Genomic DNA, 21650 nt, shown 5'->3' with positions numbered 1-21650 from the left:
CAGCATCCTTCCAGATTCTTCAGTGCCTTTTAACTATTGGTTGTCCAAGCTGCACATTTGGCCCGACCTCTCCTTGTATGCCTTGGAGGTGCTGCCATCAGGGCCGGACTGGCCATTTGGCAATTCTGGCAAATGCCAGAAGGGCCTGTCTGGTTGTGGGCTGCCTTTCTGCTGCATTGTTAACAAAATCTGTGTTATCAGGACACCCATATTGTTAAGAGTTGTGACGGAGCACAAAGTCGCTGACTCCTTTACTTACCCAGCAGGCCACGGGTATCATGAGACATATTGGTCTTGTAGTAAATCTTGTTTTCCCTCTATCCAGGGTAATATTAGTAATATATCCCATCTGGTGCTTGGTGACGAGGACAGCATGGGCCTGTGTGATTTCAAATGCCAGGGCTGAATTTCAGCCCCAGTCCGTAGCTGGCTGCCATGCATGTCGCAAGTGTTTTATCTGAGTGGGTTTTTAGTTCGGCTGGTGCAATGATAACGGATAGGCGCACACCCCTGTCAATGGAAAATGCAGACAGTCTGACAGGCCACCAGAGAGCCCTTCACAAACTCAGGTTTCAGGGCACCTGCTGGCCCTCTGAAAATGTGAAGCGAGGGTAATGACATGGCGGAGGACATGGTGGTGGTGTCGGGCGAAGGCCAAAATTCAAATGGGCATGTTTTAACTGGCATTGTAAAGGGATGGGGAATATGTATTCCACTATCACTATATTCCACTATAGCAAACAATTTGGAATGAGGGAGGGACCTCACAAATGTTAAAGGAAAAAATAAAGCCAAAACGCTCCGTGTGAACATATGCTAAATGGGGAGGTATATATACAGTATATATATATATATATATATATATATATATATATATATATATATATATACACTCACTGGCCACTTTATTAGGTACACCTGTCCAACTTCTTGTTAACACTTAATTTCTAATCAGCCAATCACATGGCGGCAACTCAGTGCATTTAGGCATGTAGACATGGTCAAGACAATCTCCTGCAGTTCAAACCGAGCATCAGTATGGGGAAGAAAGGTGATTTGAGTGCCTTTGAACGTGGCATGGTTGTTGGTGCCAGAAGGGCTGGTCTGAGTATTTCAGAAACTGCTGATCTACTGGGATTTTCACGCACAACCATCTCTAGGGTTTACAGAGAATGGTCCGAAAAAGAAAAAAAATCCAGTGAGCGGCAGTTCTGTGGGCGGAAATGCCTTGTTGATGCCAGAGGTCAGAGGAGAATGGGCAGACTGGTTCGAGCTGATAGAAAGGCAACAGTGACTCAAATCGCCACCCGTTACAACCAAGGTAGGCCTAAGAGCATCTCTGAACGCACAGTGCGTCGAACTTTGAGGCAGATGGGCTACAGCAGCAGAAGACCACACCGGGTACCACTCCTTTCAGCTAAGAACAGGAAACTGAGGCTACAATTTGCACAAGCTCATCGAAATTGGACAGTAGAAGATTGGAAAAACGTTGCTTGGTCTGATGAGTCTCGATTTCTGCTGCGATATTCGGATGGTAGGGTCAGAATTTGGTGTAAACAACATGAAAGCATGGATCCATCCTGCCTTGTATGGAGCATCTTTGGGATGTGCAGCCGACAAATCTGCGGCAACTGTGTGATGCCATCATGTCAATATGGACCAAAATCTCTGAGGAATGCTTCCAGCACCTTGTTGAATCTATGCCACGAAGAATTGAGGCAGTTCTGAAGGCAAAAGGGGTCCAACCCGTTACTAGCATGGTGTACCTAATAAAGTGGCCGGTGAGTGTATATATATATATATATATATATATATATATATATATATATATATATATATTATTTTGCATTATATATGGGTAATTATGAAGGAAAATGTTTCTTAGCATTTTTCCCTTTAAAAAATATTTAGGTTTGATATGTCTTTTTATCAATCTGTAAAACCGGCACAATAGTCTGACAACATTATTCCCCAATACATACAGTATGTAAGTCAGAAAGGCATGCAGACATCTTCTCCATGCTGTTCCCATTTAGTCTTAGCGCTTTCCCATTGACTTGCATTGGATTCATTATTCAGTACTGTGAAGGAAACTGGTTCCTCCCATGTCACTAATCCGTAACGTAACTACACAGGCACAGCTCTCCGGTGCCCCCCTTGTCTCTCAGGTCAATAAGGGAACTGCACCTAGAGCAAATGGCCGCCTGGGAGACTGCCCTGTTACCCACGCTGGGTATTCTAAGATTCGCAATCAGAATAAAAGGATCAGCCCAAAATTAATTTATGGTTTAATTGCCTTAAGGGCGCACTAGATAATTACAAGAAATATACAGTAAAAATATACCAAGAGTTACAGTCAGAGTAAAATATAACAATAATAGTACAAGGCTTAGAGGTATAAAGCTGGAGGTCAACTTACAAGGTTGAAGGTCGCTTGTGGAGGCCGGGGAGCTCTGCGTTCCACAGGTACAAGACTTCTAGTTGCCGGGCAGCCCCCCAAAAGCATGTGCTTGCTCCCCTCTGGCTGGCATATGCCCTGTTCCTTATTTCATCATCATCTTCTTCTGTTGTGTCGCACTCTCCATGTGTCCTCAGCTCTCAATCCTTCTGTGTCCCTCCCCTCCTGTACCTGGGTGGGCTAACAATCTCCACCCTTCAGCTTCCCTGCAGAATCTATTCCCAATACCTAATAAATGGAATAACTTCTCTCAGGATGATCGGATCAGTACACGGGCGGTACCAGCGCATGTGGTTTGTTCTGCCTGTCATACAGGGATCAAACCTGGACCCATTCGATCGCTGTGGGAGGCTGATCTCTATATCTCAGGTTCCAGAACTCTCACTGACCCGAGAGCTGCACTATCAGATGCGCAATTTCTTCAGGACTATGAGGATATTTTTATGAGCCTGTACCTCGGATAATTCATAATTTCATGTTGTAGACGGTCCGGCTGGGAAGAAAATAGACGTGTCCTCCTGTAGCCATCTGACATGTATGCTTTAATTGAGCCCCCAGGCACCTCCATGCCCCCTGCTGGCGTGGCTTCCTTATTCAAGCTTTGAAGTGCCATCTGCCTGCTACACTGGTCTCAGCCCATTACCATACTAAAGGGTCTTCATTCAAGTAGGGAAAAGGTGGGGCCAGGAGTGCTCATGTCCCTGCAGACGTGTGACTAGGTGAATTCTGATATGAGACAAAATGGAGTCAGACCAATCTCTGATAGGAGGCCAGCTTTACGCCCCACATCCAAGATGGCGGCTGCTCCCTCTTCACAGGTACAAATACACGGATATTAGAAATTATTCATGTTGATTTTCCCAAATCCGAATATTTCACTATTCGATCATCACTAAATATCAACTCAAATTATGGATATGCCATAGTCATGTTTAGTGGATGGTATAAAATTAGTTTGAAAACATGGCGGCCATATTATTCCACTTGGAGGTTCCATGGGAAAATCTATAAAAAGCGTGGGCCATTTATATGGATACACCTAAATAAAATCGGAATGGTTGGTGATAACAACTTCCTGTTTGTGGGACATTAGTATATGGGAGGGGAAAACTTTTCAAGATGGGTGGTGACCATGGCAGCCATTTTGAAGTCGGCCATTTTGGATCCAACTTTATTTTTTGCAAGGAAGAGGGTCATGTGACACAGCAAACTTTTGTCACATGACATAGTGTGCTTGGTTTTTTTATTCTTTCATGAGTTATTTACAAGTTTATGACCACTTATAAAATGTGTTCAAAGTGCTGCCCATTGTGTTGGATTGTCAATGCAACCCTCTTCTCCCACTCTTGATACACTGATAGCAACACCGCAGAAGAAATGCTAGCGCAGGCTTCCAGTATCCATTGTTTCAGATGCTGCACATCTCGTATCTTCACAGCATAATCAATTGCCTTCAGATGACCCCAAAGATAAAAGTCTAAGGGGGTCAGATGGGGAGACCTTGGTGGCCATTCAACTGGCACACGATGACCAATCCACTTTTCAGGAAACTGTTCATGTAGGAATGCTCGGATCTGACATCCAAGATGGTGCACCACCACATTATGGGTGTCAGGTCAGAGCATTCCTACATGAACAGTTTCCTGGAAAGTGGGTTGATCTGGGCCAGTGCATATAGCCCGACCCAGTCACTAAGCATCTTTCATTTCACCAGGGCGGTTTAAAAGAAGCTGAGCTGTAATTAGTTGCTATGAGCAACAGTTTTCCCACTCCACAACACCTCAGCAGACACTGACTGGGTGGGTGAAATCTAGCATCCCGGGAACTTAAGCTCCCAACCATTTTCTGCCCCCCAGAAAGGAGCAGAGAGCACATGACAGAAATGAATCCCACCCTCCTCTATTACTGCTGCGCTCTATTGTTACCGGCGTAGAAAATCCCATCATCAGCGGCCGCACACAGAGCTGCACTGCCAGGTTACATAACAGCACATCTCCAGGAACTCCCTGCTCAGCGCCACCCAGCTCGGGACTATGGGATGGAGGATGTGTGATGGGTATATGGGCACCCGACTATGGCATGGAGGATGTGTGTTTTGGGTATATGGGCACTGGACTATGGGATGAAGGATATGTATGATGGGTAGATGGGCATGGGACTATGGGATGGAGGATGTGTGATGGGTATATGGGCATGGGACTATGGGATGGAGGATGTGTGATGGGTATATGGGCACGGGACTATGGGATGGAGGATGTGTATGATGGGTATATGGGCATGGGACTATGGGATGGAGGATGTGTGATGGGTATATGGGCATGGGACTATGGGATGGAGGATGTGTATGATGGGTATATGGGCACGGGACTATGGGATGGAGGATGTGTGATGGGTATATGGGCATGGGACTATGGGATGGAGGATGTGTGATGGGTATATGGGCACGGGACTATGGGATGGAGGATGTGTATGATGGGTAGATGGGCATGGGACTATGGCATGGAGGATGTGTGTGATGGGTATATGGGCACGGGACTATGGGATGGAGGATGTGTGATGGGTATATGGGCACCCGACTATGGGATGGAGGATGTGTGTGACGTGTATATGGGCATGAGACTATGGGATGGAGGATGTGTGATGGGTATATGGGCACGGGACTATGGCATGGAGGATGTGTGTGATGGGTATATGGGCATGGGACTATGGGATGGAGGATGTTGTGATGGGTATATGGGCATGGGACTATGGGATGGAGGATGTTGTGATGGGTATATGGGCACGGGACTATGGGATGGAGGATGTGTGTGATGGGTATATGGGCACTGGACTATGGGATGGAGGATATGTATGATGGGTACATGGGCATGGGACTATGGGATGGAGGATGTGTGATGGGTATATGGGCACGGGACTATGGGATGGAGGATATATATGATGGGTAGATGGGCATGGGACTATGGGATGGAGGATGTGTGATGGGTATATGGGCACGGGACTATGGGATGGAGGATGTGTGATGGGTATATGGGCACGGGAATATGGGATGGAGGATGTGTATGATGGGTATATGGGCATGGGACTATGGGATGGAGGATGTGTGATGGGTATATGGGCACGGGAATATGGGATGGAGGATGTGTATGATGGGTATATGGGCATGGGACTATGGGATGGAGGATGTGTATGATGGGTATATGGGCACGGGACTATGGGATGGAGGATGTGTGATGGGTATATGGGCAATGGTCTATGGGATGGAGGATGTGTGATGGGTATATGGGCAGAGGACTATGGGATGGAGGATGTGTAATGGGTCATGGGCACGGGACTATGGGATGGAGGATGTGTGTGATGGGTATATTGGCATGGGACTATGGGATGGAGGATGTCTGATGGGTATATGGGCACTGGACTATGGGATGGAGGATATGTATGATGGGTACATGGGCATGGGACTATAGGATGGAGGATGTGTATGATGGGTGTATGGGCATGGGACTATGGGATGGAGGATGTGTATGATGGGTAAATGGGCATGGGACTATGGGATGGAGGATGTGTATGATGGGTAGATGGGCATGGGACTATGGAATGGAGAATGTGTATGATGGGTATATGGGCATGGGACTATGGGATGGAGGATGTGTATGATGGGTATATGGGCATGGGACTATGGGATGGAGGATGTGTATGATGGGTAGATGGGCATGGGACTATGGGATGGAGGATGTGTATGATGGGTAGATGGGCATGGGACTATGGGATGGAGAATGTGTATGATGGGTATATGGGCATGGGACTATGGGATGGAGGATGTGTATGATGGGTATATGGGCATGGGACTATGGGATGGAGGATGTGTATGATGGGTGTATGGGAATGGGACTATGGGATGGAGGATGTGTATGATGGGTAGATGGGCATGGGACTATGGGATGGAGGATGTGTATGATGGGTAGATGGGCATGGGACTATGGGATGGAGGATGTGTATGATGGGTATATGGGCATGGGACTATGGGATGGAAAATGTGTATGATGGGTATATGGGCATGGGACTATGGGATGGAGGATGTCTATGATGGGTATATGGGCATGGGACTATGGGATGGAGGATGTGCATGATGGGTATATGGGCATGGGACTATGGGATGGAGGATGTGTATGATGGGTAGATGGGCATGGGACTATGGGATGGAGGATGTGTATGATGGGTATATGGGCATGGGACTATGGGATGGAGAATGTGTATGATGGGTATATCGGCATGGGACTATGGGATGGAGGATGTGTATGATGGGTATATGGGCATGGGACTATGGGATGGAGGATGTGCATGATGGGTATATGGGCATGGGACTATGGGATGGAGGATGTGTATGATGGGTATATGGGCAGAGGACTATGGGATGGAGGATGTGTGATGGGTATATGGTCACTGGACTATGGGATGGAGGATAATCATAATTTGTTATAACTAACCACAGTTAGTTACTCTGCCCGGGCAACGCCGGGCTCTTCAGCTAGTATGATATAAATTAGAATTATATTCAATAGAAAAACGAAGGATTTAATCCATCACACCCATGTTGGTAAAAAATTGTGAAATGTATTAGTTTATGCTAAATCATTTTTGAGCATGAACTAATAAACCTCACAGTTTTCACCAGCATAGGTGTGCCTTTGTTTGTTTCTTGCTGCTTTTTTCCCTGTGAATGTTAGAGAGCTAGACGTTGACCCGTTTGATGCTAGAGAGCCAAGGGTGCTTGCAGTGGCGTAACTACAAAGTTATGGGCCCCGGTGCGAACTTCCAAATGGGGCCCCCCCCCCTACCTCCGTGACGCCCCCCCACCCCCTTCCCCTAGATACGCCTCGGACTGTTGCAGGAATCTCCTGCACTGCAACATGGTGTTGGGTGCCAGCACAGCCCGCACAGTGGTATATCCAGCACAGCCCGCACAGTGGTATATCCAGCACAGCCCGCACAGTGGTATATCCAGCACAGCCCGCACAGTGGTATATCCAGCACAGCCCGCACAGTGGTATATCCAGCACAGCCCGCACAGTGGTATATCCAGCACAGCCCGCACAGTGGTATGTACAGCACAGCCCGCACAGTGGTATGTACAGCACAGCCCGCACAGTGGTATATACAGCACAGCCCGCACAGGGGTAAATACAGCACAGCCCGCACAGGGGTAAATACAGCACAGCCCGCACAGGGGTATATACAGCACAGCCCGCACAGGGGTATATACAGCACAGCCCGCACAGGGGTATATACAGCACAGCCCGCACAGGGGTATATACAGCACAGCCCGCACAGGGGTATATACAGCACAGCCCGCACAGGGGTATATACAGCAGAGCCCGCACAGGGGTATATACAGCACAGCCCGCACAGTGGTATATCCAGCACAGCCCGCACAGGGGTATATAGAGCACAGCCCGCACAGGGGTATATACAGCACAGCCCGCACAGGGGTATATACAGCAGAGCCCGCACAGGGGTATATACAGCAGAGCCCGCACAGGGGTATATACAGCACAGCCAGCACAGGGGTATATAGAGCAGAGCCCGCACAGGGATATATACAGCACAGCCCGCACAGGGGTATATACAGCACAGCCCGCACAGGGGTATATACAGCACAGCCCGCACAGGGGTATATACAGCAGAGCCCGCACAGGGGTATATACAGCACAGCCCGCACAGTGGTATATCCAGCACAGCCCGCACAGGGGTATATAGAGCACAGCCCGCACAGGGGTATATACAGCACAGCCCGCACAGGGGTATATACAGCAGAGCCCGCACAGGGGTATATACAGCAGAGCCCGCACAGGGGTATATACAGCACAGCCAGCACAGGGGTATATAGAGCAGAGCCCGCACAGGGATATATACAGCACAGCCCGCACAGGGATATATACAGCACAGCCCGCACAGGGGTATATACAGCACAGCCAGCACAGGGGTATATAGAGCACAGCCCGCATCTCATCTCCCCCCCCCGATAATGGCCCCACAGTCCGGTGAAAAAGAAAAAAAAAAAACTCTCCTCACCTTTCCTTTTGCCCGCGCTGCTCCTGGTGGCTGCAGTCTGCCCAGGACACTGCAGGTGCGCGATGATATGACGTCATCGCGCACCCGCAGTGTACTGTCAGAGGCAGAGCGGGGAATGATGGGAGAGGGAGCGTCAGGTGACGCTCTCCTCCATCATTGCATTGAACTATACCGGTGTCATAGACGCCGGTATAGTTAAATGCGGCGGCGGCGGCGGCGGGGGGGGAGGAACAGTGCAGCGGCCCACTACTGGCATCGGCTCTTCTGGCATTTGCCAGAAGTGCCCGATGTCCAGCCCGGCCCTGCCCTGACCTGCCGGCCCGGGGCCCCTGACCTGCGGGGCCCGGTCGCAATGGCGACCGCTGCGACCGCGGTCGTTACGCCCCTGGGTGCTTGTGTACGGTTGTATACTGGTAAGTCATAAACTACGAACACAACCACATATTACGGGGGATTCTGAACCTTATCTTATATTTAGTACAAATCATAAGCCCCCTTGTGGATACTTTGTCATAGCGGACACATCAATATATCAACAACCACATTCCACTAGGGAATAAACCATGTACTAGTCCAATACTGCCCTGCCCTCCTGACGAAGGACGGACCGAAACGCGCATTGGGGCGGGTGCACACTCCCCTGGTCCCCTATCTCTGCTGCGCACTCTGCACTTTATAGTGAGTATTGCTGTATAAATTTATATGGGGTGGTGTCTCAAATAGGGTCAGGACCCTATGATTAGTCACAAGTTATGGGCATGTGACATAATTGGTACAGGGCAGTTTAAAGGGAAATAGACTCTGTTTATAATCATAGACAATTTGTTATAGTAATTTGATGGTAATTTGATATTGGTGGGGAGGTACAGGGGGGTGTTGTGCTCTTAGATATAAGTATTTCTTCATAGTTGTATTCGACACACACCTGTTAATCTTTTTAATAGTTTCTAATAAAGATGATATACAAAGCTTTATTGGACTAGTACATCGTTTATTCCCTAGTGGAATGTGGTTGTTGTATACTGGTGTATACTGGTGGGTTACCCAGTGTAGGGGTCTCGCTGTCAGTGTTCAGTTCTGGCATCAAGAAGTTTGATGTGGAGGAGTGAATAGACTTTGGTGAGTGCTCATTTTCAGGTGAGTAAATGAGTGATTTTGAGAAGCACAGTAACCCTTTAGGGCACAGACAGACGGCCGTAATAAATCAGACCGAGATTGTAATGCAATGTTTGGACTGGCTGGCGGCTCTCCCATCCTGAAAGTGACAACTGCATAGAACCTCCGGTCGGGAGGGCCGCACTGTGTACCAATCTCGGTACGATTTATATGGCTGTCTAACGACGCCCTTAGAGTGACAGCCAAAGGGCAATTTATGACATAGTTATAATGTAATTTCATTGAAAGGGTTCTTTTTTATAAGGGATTCTTTACAAACTGGATGCAGCTAAAAGGAGAAAAGAGATATTTACCATGGGAACTTGCTCTTTACTCTAGTGCTGGAGTTACAATGGTCTCTCCTGGATCTGAAGCAGTAGCGTAGGCCATCGCCCCAGGCCCTGTCACATGAAGGGGCCCACTGGGAGCCAGGGCCACTTCTGTGAGGAGGCAGAACACCGCATAGGAGGAGAGCAGTATAATGTCTGCTCCTATCTGACGGAGACTCTGCAAGCTATTAGCACAGTGGCCGGCTGCAGTCTCCCCCCTGCAGTGAATGGTTTCTCCCGTCTGACCTGATCATGAAGCTTTTCCTGGCTGCAGTTTTCTTCACTCTGTGCACGCTGGGATTGGCTCAGGCACGCTGGGTCCTAGTGCCCACCTAGCATTTCACTCACACTTCCTGGTCCTGCCTGCAGTGCAAACGTTATCAGTAAGTGCTGGGGATGGAACTTATTAGGTTTATTAAATTCAGGTATGTCACTGAGACCGTTGGGGTATTGTGGGGGCTGAAAGTGAGTGAGGGGGGACAGGGTACTGGGGGGTGAATGTGAGACCATGGGGACTGAAAGTGAGTGAGGGGAGACAGGACACTTGGGGGGTGAATGTGAGACCATGGGGGTATTGTGAGGGCAGAAGGTGGGTGAGGTGGGACAGGGTACTGAGGGGTGGATGTGAGATGAATGGGGTATTGGGGCTGAAGTGGGGGAGGGGGGACAGGTCATTGGGGGCTGAATATTATAATGTTTTGTTATGATATTATATGTACTCCATCATGTAACATTTGCTGTCTGGGGAGGCTGGAGATGGGGGGGTAGGGGGCTTTTGATCCGTACCACCTGGGTCTTTATGAGTATTAGTATAAGGAGCCCCCATATAGTAACCAAGAGCTGCATCACATTTTCAGCACCACTCCAGTATTATTTTTTATCTTATTGCAGCAGCGGTGCTGAAAATCCCCGTCCCCTGCCCCCTGTCTGATACTGGCCCAGTGCCCATTGTGCGGAAAATACAGCACGGAAACGCTGTATTGTATTTTCCGCATTATGTCAATTCTTTTTGCGGATTCCACAGCGTTTTACACCTGCTCCTCGATAGGATTACGCAGGTGGTAAAACGCAGGCGAAATCTGCACAAAAAACACAGGAAATCCGCGGTAAATCCGCAACAAGTGCACATAGCCTCATAGTCTTACATTGAGCGCTTGTGACATAGCTTCTAACTTCTGGCCTGTCAGAAGCTGCGCTCAGAAGTTTGAGCAGCGGCACTGCAGCAGTGCCACAAAATAGTGAATACGCCGGAGGATGAGTAAATGAGCGGGGCATCCAAATCATGACAGGGAACTGTGGGCCCATCATACTGTGTATACGGGAGCTGCGGGACAATCATACTGTGTATAAGGGAGCTGCAGGTCAATCATACTGTGTATACGGGAGCTGCGGGTCCATCATACTATGTATAAGGAAGCTGTGGGCCCATCATACTGTGTATAAGGGAGCTGTGGACCCATCATACTGTGTGTAAGGGAGCTGTGGGCCCATCATACTGTGTGTAAGGAAGCTGTGGCCCCATCATACTATGTATAAGGGAGCTGTGGCCCCATCATACTGTGTATAAGGGAGCTGTGGGCCCATCATACTGTGTATAAGGAATCTGTGGGCCCATCATACTGTGTACAGGGGAACTGTGAGGGACATCATACTGTTTAACGGGAGCTGCGGGCCCATCATACTGTGTATAAAGGAGCTGTGGGCCCATCATACTGTGTATAAGGAGGCTGTGAGTCCATCATACTGTGTATAAGGGAGCTGTGGGCCCATCATACTGTGTACAGGGGAACTGTGAAGGACATCATACTGTTTGACGGGAGCTGCGGGCCCATCATACTGTGTATAAGGGAGCTGCGGGCTCATCATACTATGTATAAGGGAGCTGTGGGCCCATCATACTGTGTATAAGGGAGCTGTGGGCCCATCATACTGTGTATAAGGAATCTGTGGGCCCATCATACTGTGTACAGGGGAACTGTGAGGGACATCATACTGTGTATAAGGGAGCTGCGGGCCCATCATACTGTTTAACGGGAGCTGCGGGCCCATCATACTGTGTATAAAGGAGCTGTGGGCCCATCATACTGTGTATAAGGAAGCTGTGAGTCCATCATACTGTGTATAAGGGAGCTGTGGGCCCATCATACTGTGTATAAGGGAGCTGTGGCCCCATCATACTGTGTATAAGGGAGCTGCGGGCCCATCATACTGTGTATAAGGGAGCTGCAGGCCCATCATACTGTGTATAAGGAAGCTGTGGGCCCATCATACTGTGTATAAGGAAGCTGTGGGCCCATCATACTGTGTACAGGGGAACTGTGGGGGACATCATACTGTTTGACGGGAGCTGCAGGCCCATCATACTCTGTATAGGGAACTGTGAAGGCATATTGTGCATATGGGAGCTGTTGGCCCATTACACTGTGTATAGGGGAGCTCTGGGGGGCATTATACTTTCTATAGTGGAGTTCTGTCAGCATTATACTGTGTATAGGGGAGCATTGGGCTCATACTATCTATAGGGGAGCAGTGGAATCATACTGTGTAGAGGGGAGCAGTGGGAACATCATACGGTGTATAAGGGAGCTGTGGGAGCCTTAGATTGTGTATAGGGAAGCTTTAAGCTCACCATACTGTGTATAATGGAGCAGTACATGGGGGAACTTAGGGGACATTATTAAATGTTAAGTGGGCACTTAAGCATTATTGTTATAGGGGCACTCAGAGTATTGTGACCATCAAAGTTGCATATGGTCACAATATGGCGGTAAAGTCAATGTTCGTTTTTGTATATAGATTTATTTTCAATAACAGTGCGGTCATATTCTGAGGTTCCCCTATATTCACAATTAGAGTGCGCAACCGTAACTGTAATCAGGGTTAGCTGGTTAGGGGCCCACTCAGATGTTTCGCCCCCCCTAAGTTGAAACCCTAGCTACGCCTCTGATCTGAAGACATGATGTCCTGACTACCAGTGTCTTGATCTTGGAGCCAATCAACAGCCGTGGTAGTCAGGTGTCTCTTGGTCATGACATCATTGCTAGCGGCCCACGGAGACCTATAAAGAGGCAGCACTGAAGAGGGCAGTGGATTCCCGATTTTCTGTCTTCTGCTAATCCCATTCTAGCCGCTTCTGTTTTTTTAAACAAATGAATGAAAACCCCCTTGAAGTTTCACTAGGTGTCCCATACACCCGCACCACCAGTGTTTAGGTGCACCCCACTTGTATTCTGGACTCTATCAGAGATGCTCCATGTAAATGAAAGACAAACTCTTTGTGATCACCGGTGTTCCCAGCAATCAGACATTTACCAACCTACCCAGATATTGGCAATCTCAGCTTTGCGAGGCAATCGGACCTTAAGGCTATGTGCACACGTATTTTTGAGGGCTGCGGATTTTTCCGCAGCGGATTTCATAAATCCACAGGTAAAAGGCACTGCGTTTTACCTGCGGATTTACCGCGGTTTTTATGCAGATTCCTATTATGGAGCAGGTGTAAACCGCTGCTGAATCCACACAAAGAATTGACATGCTGCGGAATGTAACCCGCTGCGGTTCCGCATGTGCACTGCGGATTGCGTTTTCCATAGGTTTACATTGTACTGTAAACGCATGGAAAACTGCTGCAGATCCGCAGCAAAATCCGCAACGTGTGCACACAGCCTAAACCTAGTGAATGGGGGGAATGAACTCTACACTAGTTGGTCAGACTGGTGGACGACACTGGCTGGACGTCGTCAAGTTGCCTTGTTCCACCAACGACCAGTTGCATGACACCAAGCTTGATATCAGAGCGACCAGGAAAGTATTCCTGGAGATACATTTTAATTATTGTCAGATGCAGCTGGAGAAAAACCTCTTCATAACATCTGTGCCACCGACAGATCCAAAGTTTCGTAGAAAATGAGTGTGAAATATGTTTTGTCTGCTGACTGAGGTATGGTCCATGGTTGTGATGCCTCCACGAGGTCTGAGGAGCACATTGCTCAACTAATGGATGGGGAGTGGGAGGATCAGCACAGCCATTCCTATCCTCACCTGCACTCACATGCTGCTCCTGGTTCCTCACACCTGTAAGCCCCGCCTACCAGTATGGACCGGGTGAGGCTGATGGAGCATGCGGCCAGGAGAGCTGTGCATTAAGCACTGCTGATGGTAGCAGTGAAGAGAAGATGTCTGCTGCCTCCTGCAGTGCAGTCAGCCAAGCTCTTAGCTCTGTAGTCGGCACGGTCAGGAGGGGGAGGGGCGGCTCCAGAGAAACACAGTGCTGAGTGCTGACCTGAGGTGAGCTCCGGAGCTCCCTGTTTATGTCTCTGTCCTGGCTCTCTCCTGTCCTCCACCCAAACAAAAGCTGTAATTTCTGTTTGCCCCTCACAGTTGCACTCTCCCAGCCCCCTCTACCATTTCTGCCTTATAGTTGATTATATCACAATGTCTCCCCTCACTGCTGTTCTGTGATGGTGACGGGGTCCCCATCTTTATGGCACTTGCTGCCCGAAATCCTATCTTATTTATGTATGTATATAGCGTGTATACACAAATCACATATATACATTATAGAGAAGTACAGTGTGTATGTGTGCAATGCATTTATGTGAATAAGTGGATGTGTAACCACATCACATGTGACTTTTTTAGTGCTAGTCAGACATTGAAATACATATAGGCTTTAAGTAAAAGCACCATAAAAATATATGCCAAAATACATGTATCTTAAAAAAAAAATAACTGGCATTTTCATATGCAGAATGAATAATTACTATAGCTATAATGTTATTTATAGCAAAAATATAACAATAAAATATTACCACCTCCCACACCCAAAGAAGTTAATAAAAGTAGATCATTAAAAGGGTTGTACTATTTCCAAAATTACTCCATACGCTCAGGGGTATAAAAGAAAAACACAAACAACTGAGTTTTACTCTCTTTAGCTTTGCTGATTGGCTGCAGCTGTGAAGTTGTCTGCAGCGCTGCAGTCAGTCACTGAACTCAACATCTGATGTAGAAGTCACAAGCCACTGAGCCTGCTGATAGATTACAGCACTGTAGACATGAAGTCACCGCTGCAGCCAATCAGCGAAGGCGAGACCAGTGGAAACGCTGGACCCCGATAGTGACTAAGGTTATGTACACACTGTGGGTAGGCCGGCGTCTAAAAGACGTGTGCGCACAGCCTAGAAGCTCAGTTCATGTTTTTTTTATTTTTGTGTCCCTGAGGCTATGTGCACATGTTCAGGATTTTTTGCGGTTTTTCGGCTGTTTTCCGCGGGAAAAACGCTTAAAAAATGCAAACATAAGCATCCCATCATTTTTAATGCATTCTGCAATTTTTGTGCACATGATGAGTTTTTTTCCGCGAAAAACCACATCGCGGTAAAATCGCAGCATGTTCATTAATTTTGTGGATTTTTCATGTTTTTACCGCTATTTAATGCATTGGGAAGCTCCGGGAAAAAAAGCGCACAAAAAACGCATGCAGATTTCCTGCAGAAAAAGTCCGGTTTTGTTCAGGAAAATTCTGCAGAAAATCCTGACGTGTGCACATAGCCTGAGGAGTAATGATCTTTTATATGGGATGACCCCTTTGTATGATATGCACCCACTGTTGATGTTCATTGACAAAATCAAGCCTTTATATAAACTTAAAAAATCGTCTCTGAGAACCTAAAAAAAATACTGAATCTTGACGACCTAAAAACGATCAGGTGTAGACACGATCACATCAGTATTCAGGTTTTTTGTTGTTTTTTTGTATTGTTATAGCAACTGAAAAATTAGGCTACGTTCACACCTTCAGTATTTGGTCAGTACTTCACATCAGTATATCTAAGCCAAAACCAGGAGTGGAACAATAAGGCTATGTGCCCACGTTGCGCTTTTTAAGCTTTTTTTCCGCTGCGGAAACGCTTAAAAAACCGCTTACACAACACATGCCATAATTTTTTATGGCATTCCGCAATTGTTGTGCCTGTGCTGCGTTTTTTTCCACAGCAGAAACGCATTGCGGAAAAAAGCGCAGCATGTTTATTAATTTTGCTGAAAATCAGCAATTTTGCTGCTATAGAATTGTATTAGGACGCATGTAAAAAAAACCTCATGAAATCTGCGGAAAAAAAAACGTGACAAATACGCAAAAAAAAAAAAGGCTAGGAAAACGCAAGCGGATTTCCTGGCAAGGGAGACCGGTTTTGATGAGGAAAATTCTGCATAGATTCTGCAACGTGGGCTCATAGCCTAAGGTGATAGAAGCATCAGTCCGACATTGCAAGAGGGTCCCGACCCGGATACTTTCTTCTATAGAAGAGACCAACCGGGTATCTCTGTGTCCTTCTCTTCTGCATGTAAAGAAGTCAGAGAAAGTAGAAGTTTCTGCGCTCCCTCCCCCCAGTGTGAAATAAGAGCCGTCACTGTCACCAGTAGGCCCCAGCTCTGTGCACTGTGTATATGGGCGGACCAGTGATGTGCCGGAAATGGTGGAGGACCCTGCAGCAGCCGGGAGCCTTGTTTGCTTTCTACAGTGAGTTCCTGAAGCTAAATCCCGACTTACTAATGAGACTTATTGTATTATACAGAAAGACAACTGAGCTACAGACAACGCTGCAATATCCTCTACAATTTGTATCAGTCACGGCTCTTTTGATAGACCTATATATATATATATATACACTGCTGCTGACATTGTGCCCTTTGTTTGCAGGTCATAGTCCCCGGCGCGGATCACTGCTGCAGTTATGGCTCTTAGGCTGTGCTCCTGGCAGCTTTTGAGGTGCAAATCGGGATTTCCATGCAGACTCTTCTCAGTAACAGCCCCCGCTAGCCAGGCAGGCAACCAGGCTGTGAGTGTCCTGTATACCCCGGAGCACAATGCAATAAGGGAGTCACTGAGAAAGGTACCTGTCTCCGCCGTGGACAACGCTTTATATACAATTACATTTTGGCAAATACCCAATATTTTTTTAGAAATGAGGAGATAGATTTGCAGGATTTATACAACGGTAAGCCATGACTTCTGGACCTGGGTCCTGTGAACTTCCGTGGTTGGAACTTGAATGCTGGCATCCTGGGCAGCTCCGGTGTTTACAAGGTCCCCGCGATGTCATGATCTAGCATTGCACCTCTATGTAATGACATCGAATGGTTATTGGAAACACCAGAGGTGTCCAGGATGCCGACACTCAAAGTGCCAATTCATTCATCTAGCACTCGCACCTCTGTGTAATGACATCGACTGGTTTTTTGAAACACCAGAGGTGCCCAGGATGCCGACACTCAAAGTGCCAATCCATCCGGCTAGCTCTCGCACCTCTATATAATGACTGACTGGTTTTTGGAAAAACCAGAGGTGCCCAGGGTGCCGGGACTTTAATGCCAATTCATCCAGCTAGCACTCGCACATCTATGTAATGACATCAATTGGATGTTGCAAACACCAGAAGTTCCAAGGATGCCGGCACTTTAATGCCAATCCATCCAGCTAGCACTCGCACCTATATGTAATGACATCGACTGGATGTTGGAAACACCAGAGATGCCCAGGATGCCGGCACTCAGTGCCAATCCATCCGGCTAGAACTAAGTACCAAGATGAACCCCTGTCAAGTTTCCTGCAAACTACTTTGGCTGGCACTTGAATACTGACATCCTGGGCGGCGCTGGCGTTTATAAGGTTCCTAGGACGTCATAATCTAGCATCGCATCGTTATGTCAAGACATCAAGGGACTTAGGAAACAGTGGGATCCAGACATTCGAGTGCCAGCCAAGGAAGTTTGCCGGATTGGATCTAGCTGCCACAAAGTTCTAGCATGGATACCTAAACAGGGTCCTGCGAATGTCCTTGGTCGGCACTTGAAAGCCAACGTCCCGGACATCTTTTGGTTTTTCCAACGTCTCTTCAGTGTCATGACATCTCAGGGACCTTGCAAATGCCAGTGTCGCCCAGGATGCCGACAGTCAAGTGCCAGATGAGATTTTTCACCAAACCCTTATCCGGCTGACAATGTGGACGCCTGACCAGAGTCCTGTGAACTACCTTGGCTGGCACTCGAATGCCGACATCCTGTAACCTTTGGTGCCTCCAAGGTCGTCGTCTTGATATCATGATTTCATAGTGAGATGCTAGATCATGACAACGTAGGAACCGTGAAAACGCCAAAGCTACCCAGGATGCCGGCATTCAAGTGCCAGCCAAGGTAGTTCACTCTCAAACCGTCAATTTTGACATATTACATGTCCCATTAATGGCAATCGGGTCTAAGGTAGCACCGCATTATTGGGATGAAATGAGTGAATGGGGTTTATTGAAAACCCATACACTAACATTGTGCAGAACTTCGGTGCCAAATTCCCCAACCAAGACACCAAGGGCTCGATTTATTATTGCTTTTGAGCCTTTTTGTCTTTTTTTTTGTTTTGTTTTTCCTGTTTTTTATTTGCACCAAATTGTTCTTTTAATTTTTGCCCTTTTTAAAAGTCTATTTTACATGCATTCACTTTTTTTTGTTTTTTATGTTTGTCATTGTGCGCAGAGTTTTTTGGGCTTTCAGATCTTTTTCTCTGGTTCATCATTTACGGCTTTTTAAAAAAGTTCCAACATTTTAGCACAACATACACTTTAATGGTTAAACTTTGGTGTATTTTTTATATTGCAGAATTTTTATGAACCGCGTGCACGATCTTGGATAATTTGGAGCATAAAACATTAACGAATACCATAAGACTAGTAAAAAAGAAAAGAGATGTGAAAAAAAAGCACAAATGAAGGAAAATCTCTTAAAAGGGGATGTGACTGGCAAGGGAAGCGGCTTTGAAGTTTATCAGTGGTTTGAGGAGATGACACGCACTGGCATATCCTGACTTTCTCTACAGAGGAAACTGTCATTATGGCCAGTGTAAATATTTTCCTTACATAACAATAAACATACTGGGTCAGATTTATCAAGATTGTTTAGGAAACTGTCTCTGTTTCCCAATCACAGCCCAGCTTTCATTTTAATAGTGCTGATTGTGTTAATTAATAGTACTAAGTAGTGATAATTTTTTTTATCTTTACAAAGGGGTGTGACTAACAGGATCCTCGGGGGCGTGTCTTTAGGCAGCCCTGCCCATTTACCATTTGAGCCCCGCCCACTTCACAAAGACAATAAAAATTAGCCCTTATCTCTGGAAGCGTATGACGGATTTTAAAGAAACAAAAAGCAGAATACTCGGGGGAACAGGGTGAATAAAATAAGAGCAGAAACTGGACACTTTCACAGGCTCTCAGCATCTACCCCTGGCAAAGATACTCGGGCTCAAATTGCATCTGGTTTCACGTGACTCATTTTGCCAGGAGGTGACGAGAAGTTTTACTTTCACGCAACTCTTTAACTCTGTTAGATTGATTCGATGATACAGAGGAGGAGCATTTTATGTGAATGAATGTAAGAATTAATCAAACACGCGGTCCCACCATTTCCATCTCCTTTTCACACCTAAGCGCGGCCCGATCATCACATTAATAATCCTAATTACAGTCATCGGGTGAAAACTCAGTAGATAACATTCCGCTGTTTGTAGGGCAGCAGGTTTTATTATCAGCAGATCCCGGTAAGGTTAGCCATTACTGATGTCCTCACCCAGAGGGGCAGCTTAATGGTATGTAACATAATGCAGGAGAAGAGAGAGAAATACTCAGCGAGCGCTGATCTATCTGCTCCACATAAAGGGACGTGAGTCAGGAGGCAGCGAGGAGCGGGAGGAAGCTCCTGTCCTATAGAAATGGGCACAGAAAATAAAGAGATGGAAGTCAGGGAGGATGACTGCAGAGAACTTGTCTGATCATTAAAAATATATCTAGGCAAAAAGAGACAATTTATTCCAAGCCGCTGCCCCCCACCACTGCCATCAACCACTGTCCCCTACCGCTGTCTCCCATTGCTACCTTAGGGGAGGTATTGTGTGCTGCGCTGTGGTATGTGGTGCAGCCATATTCCCATTCACATGTTTGGAGAAAGTGTTGGCTAGAAATATGCAAACAAGGGTCAGATAGCATCTGCATGTAGAGTAGCTATAGAGTGAGCTCCTGTAATTTTATTGGTGGGAGCACCTCCTGATGAAGCCGTGATTTCCTAGCGGTGAAACGCGCGTCGAGGCAGCTTTTTGACCCCACCTCCATATGCACCATGACCTCAGGTAATTTATCTAAATATAATTATTAGATCTATAGCCATGTGTTAGACTTATCTAACGGAAGTATTTCTTCTGCCATAAGCATGGTTGCAGTGTTGTGAAGTTTATATACGTGGGCTCCTTATTTTGAACACATTAAAGGCTAAATCAGATATAATTCTATAGATAATTATTTACAGCCTTATGTTTGTGTGTTCTTTATGATTACCCGGATGGTCTTTGACGTAAGAGGTGTAGAATATGGAGGCAGAGAGCTTACTAGTATCTGTGTGATGCTTCCAAGAGATCTTTATATGTAACATTACATTCTATGATGTGTGAATATAATGGTTTTGATATATGTATTTGCAATCATTTGGATCCCGGTATCTTTGTTGCACTCAATATCCTTCATGTGACTTTGTCATGAGGGGATTATATTTGTTTTCAGATGATTATTATATGTTGTATGAACATTTGAATGTACAGTAGCTGTACAGTGAGATCCCGGAATTAATATTATTGGTGGGACCATCGCTCCCCAGTATGACACTAATTGTATCTCTCGTGGTCAAAGGGAGTGAATGTGGTAATGTCTGTATCCCTGGTGGTCTAGGTAATTATATGTAGTAATATCTGTATCCTTGGTGGTCTGGGGAAGTAAATGTGGTACTGTCTGTATCCCTGGTGGTCTGGGGAAGTAAATTCTTCTAATGTCTGTATCCCTGGTGGTCTGGGGAAGTAAATGTACTGTCTGTATCCCTGGTGGTCTGGGGAAGTAAATGTGGTACTGTCTGTATCCCTGGTGGTCTGGGGAAGTAAATTCTTCTAATGTCTGTGTCCCTGGTGGTCTGGGGAAGTAAATTCTTCTAATGTCTGTATCCCTGGTGGTCTGGGGAAGTAAATTCTTCTAATGTCTGTATCCCTGGTGGTCTGGGGAAGTAAATTCTTCTAATGTCTGTATCCCTGGTGGTCTGGGGAAGTAAATTCTTCTAATGTCTGTATCCCTGGTGGTCTGGGGAAGTAAATTCTTCTAATGTCTGTATCCCTGGTGGTCTGGGGAAGTAAATGTACTGTCTGTATCCCTGGTGGTCTGGGGAAGTAAATGTACTGTCTGTATCCCTGGTGGTCTGGGGAAGTAAATTCTTCTAATGTCTGTGTCCCTGGTGGTCTGGGGAAGTAAATGTACTGTCTGTATCCCTGGTGGTCTGGGGAAGTAAATGTACTGTCTGTATCCCTGGTGGTCTGGGGAAGTAAATGTGGTACTGTCTGTATCCCTGGTGGTCTGGGGAAGTAAATTCTTCTAATGTCTGTGTCCCTGGGGGTCTGGGGAAGTAAACGTGGTACTGTCTGTATCCCTGGGGGTCTGGGGAAGTAAATGTGGTACTGTCTGTATCCCTGGTGGTCTGGGGAAGTAAATTCTTCTAATGTCTGTGTCCCTGGTGGTCTGGGGAAGTAAATGTGGTAATGTCTGTATCCCTGGTGG

General features: G+C 46.7%; 1 protein-coding gene across 2 annotated transcripts in view; it reads left to right on the top strand.

Annotated features, from left to right (window-relative positions):
• The first annotated feature begins 14096 nt into the window (after positions 1 to 14096).
• LOC143781530 (putative acyl-CoA dehydrogenase 6) overlaps positions 14097 to 21650 on the top strand; it is a 59203-nt gene continuing 51649 nt past the window's right edge. The window contains exons 1-2 of one of the 2 annotated variants that reach the window (XM_077268168.1): positions 14097 to 14298; positions 16715 to 16907. In XM_077268168.1, the coding sequence (XP_077124283.1) occupies positions 16749 to 16907 (159 nt within the window). In that variant the 5' untranslated portion in view covers positions 14097 to 14298; positions 16715 to 16748. Of the gene's footprint in view, positions 14299 to 16398; positions 16535 to 16714; positions 16908 to 21650 lie in introns of those variants that run through there. The other variant, XM_077268167.1, reaches the window with a different exon arrangement.

The sequence above is a fragment of the Ranitomeya variabilis genome, chromosome 6 (assembly GCF_051348905.1).
Source record: "Ranitomeya variabilis isolate aRanVar5 chromosome 6, aRanVar5.hap1, whole genome shotgun sequence".
Taxonomy (NCBI): Eukaryota; Metazoa; Chordata; class Amphibia; order Anura; family Dendrobatidae; genus Ranitomeya; species Ranitomeya variabilis.
This window is presented reverse-complemented; position numbering and strand designations above follow the sequence as displayed.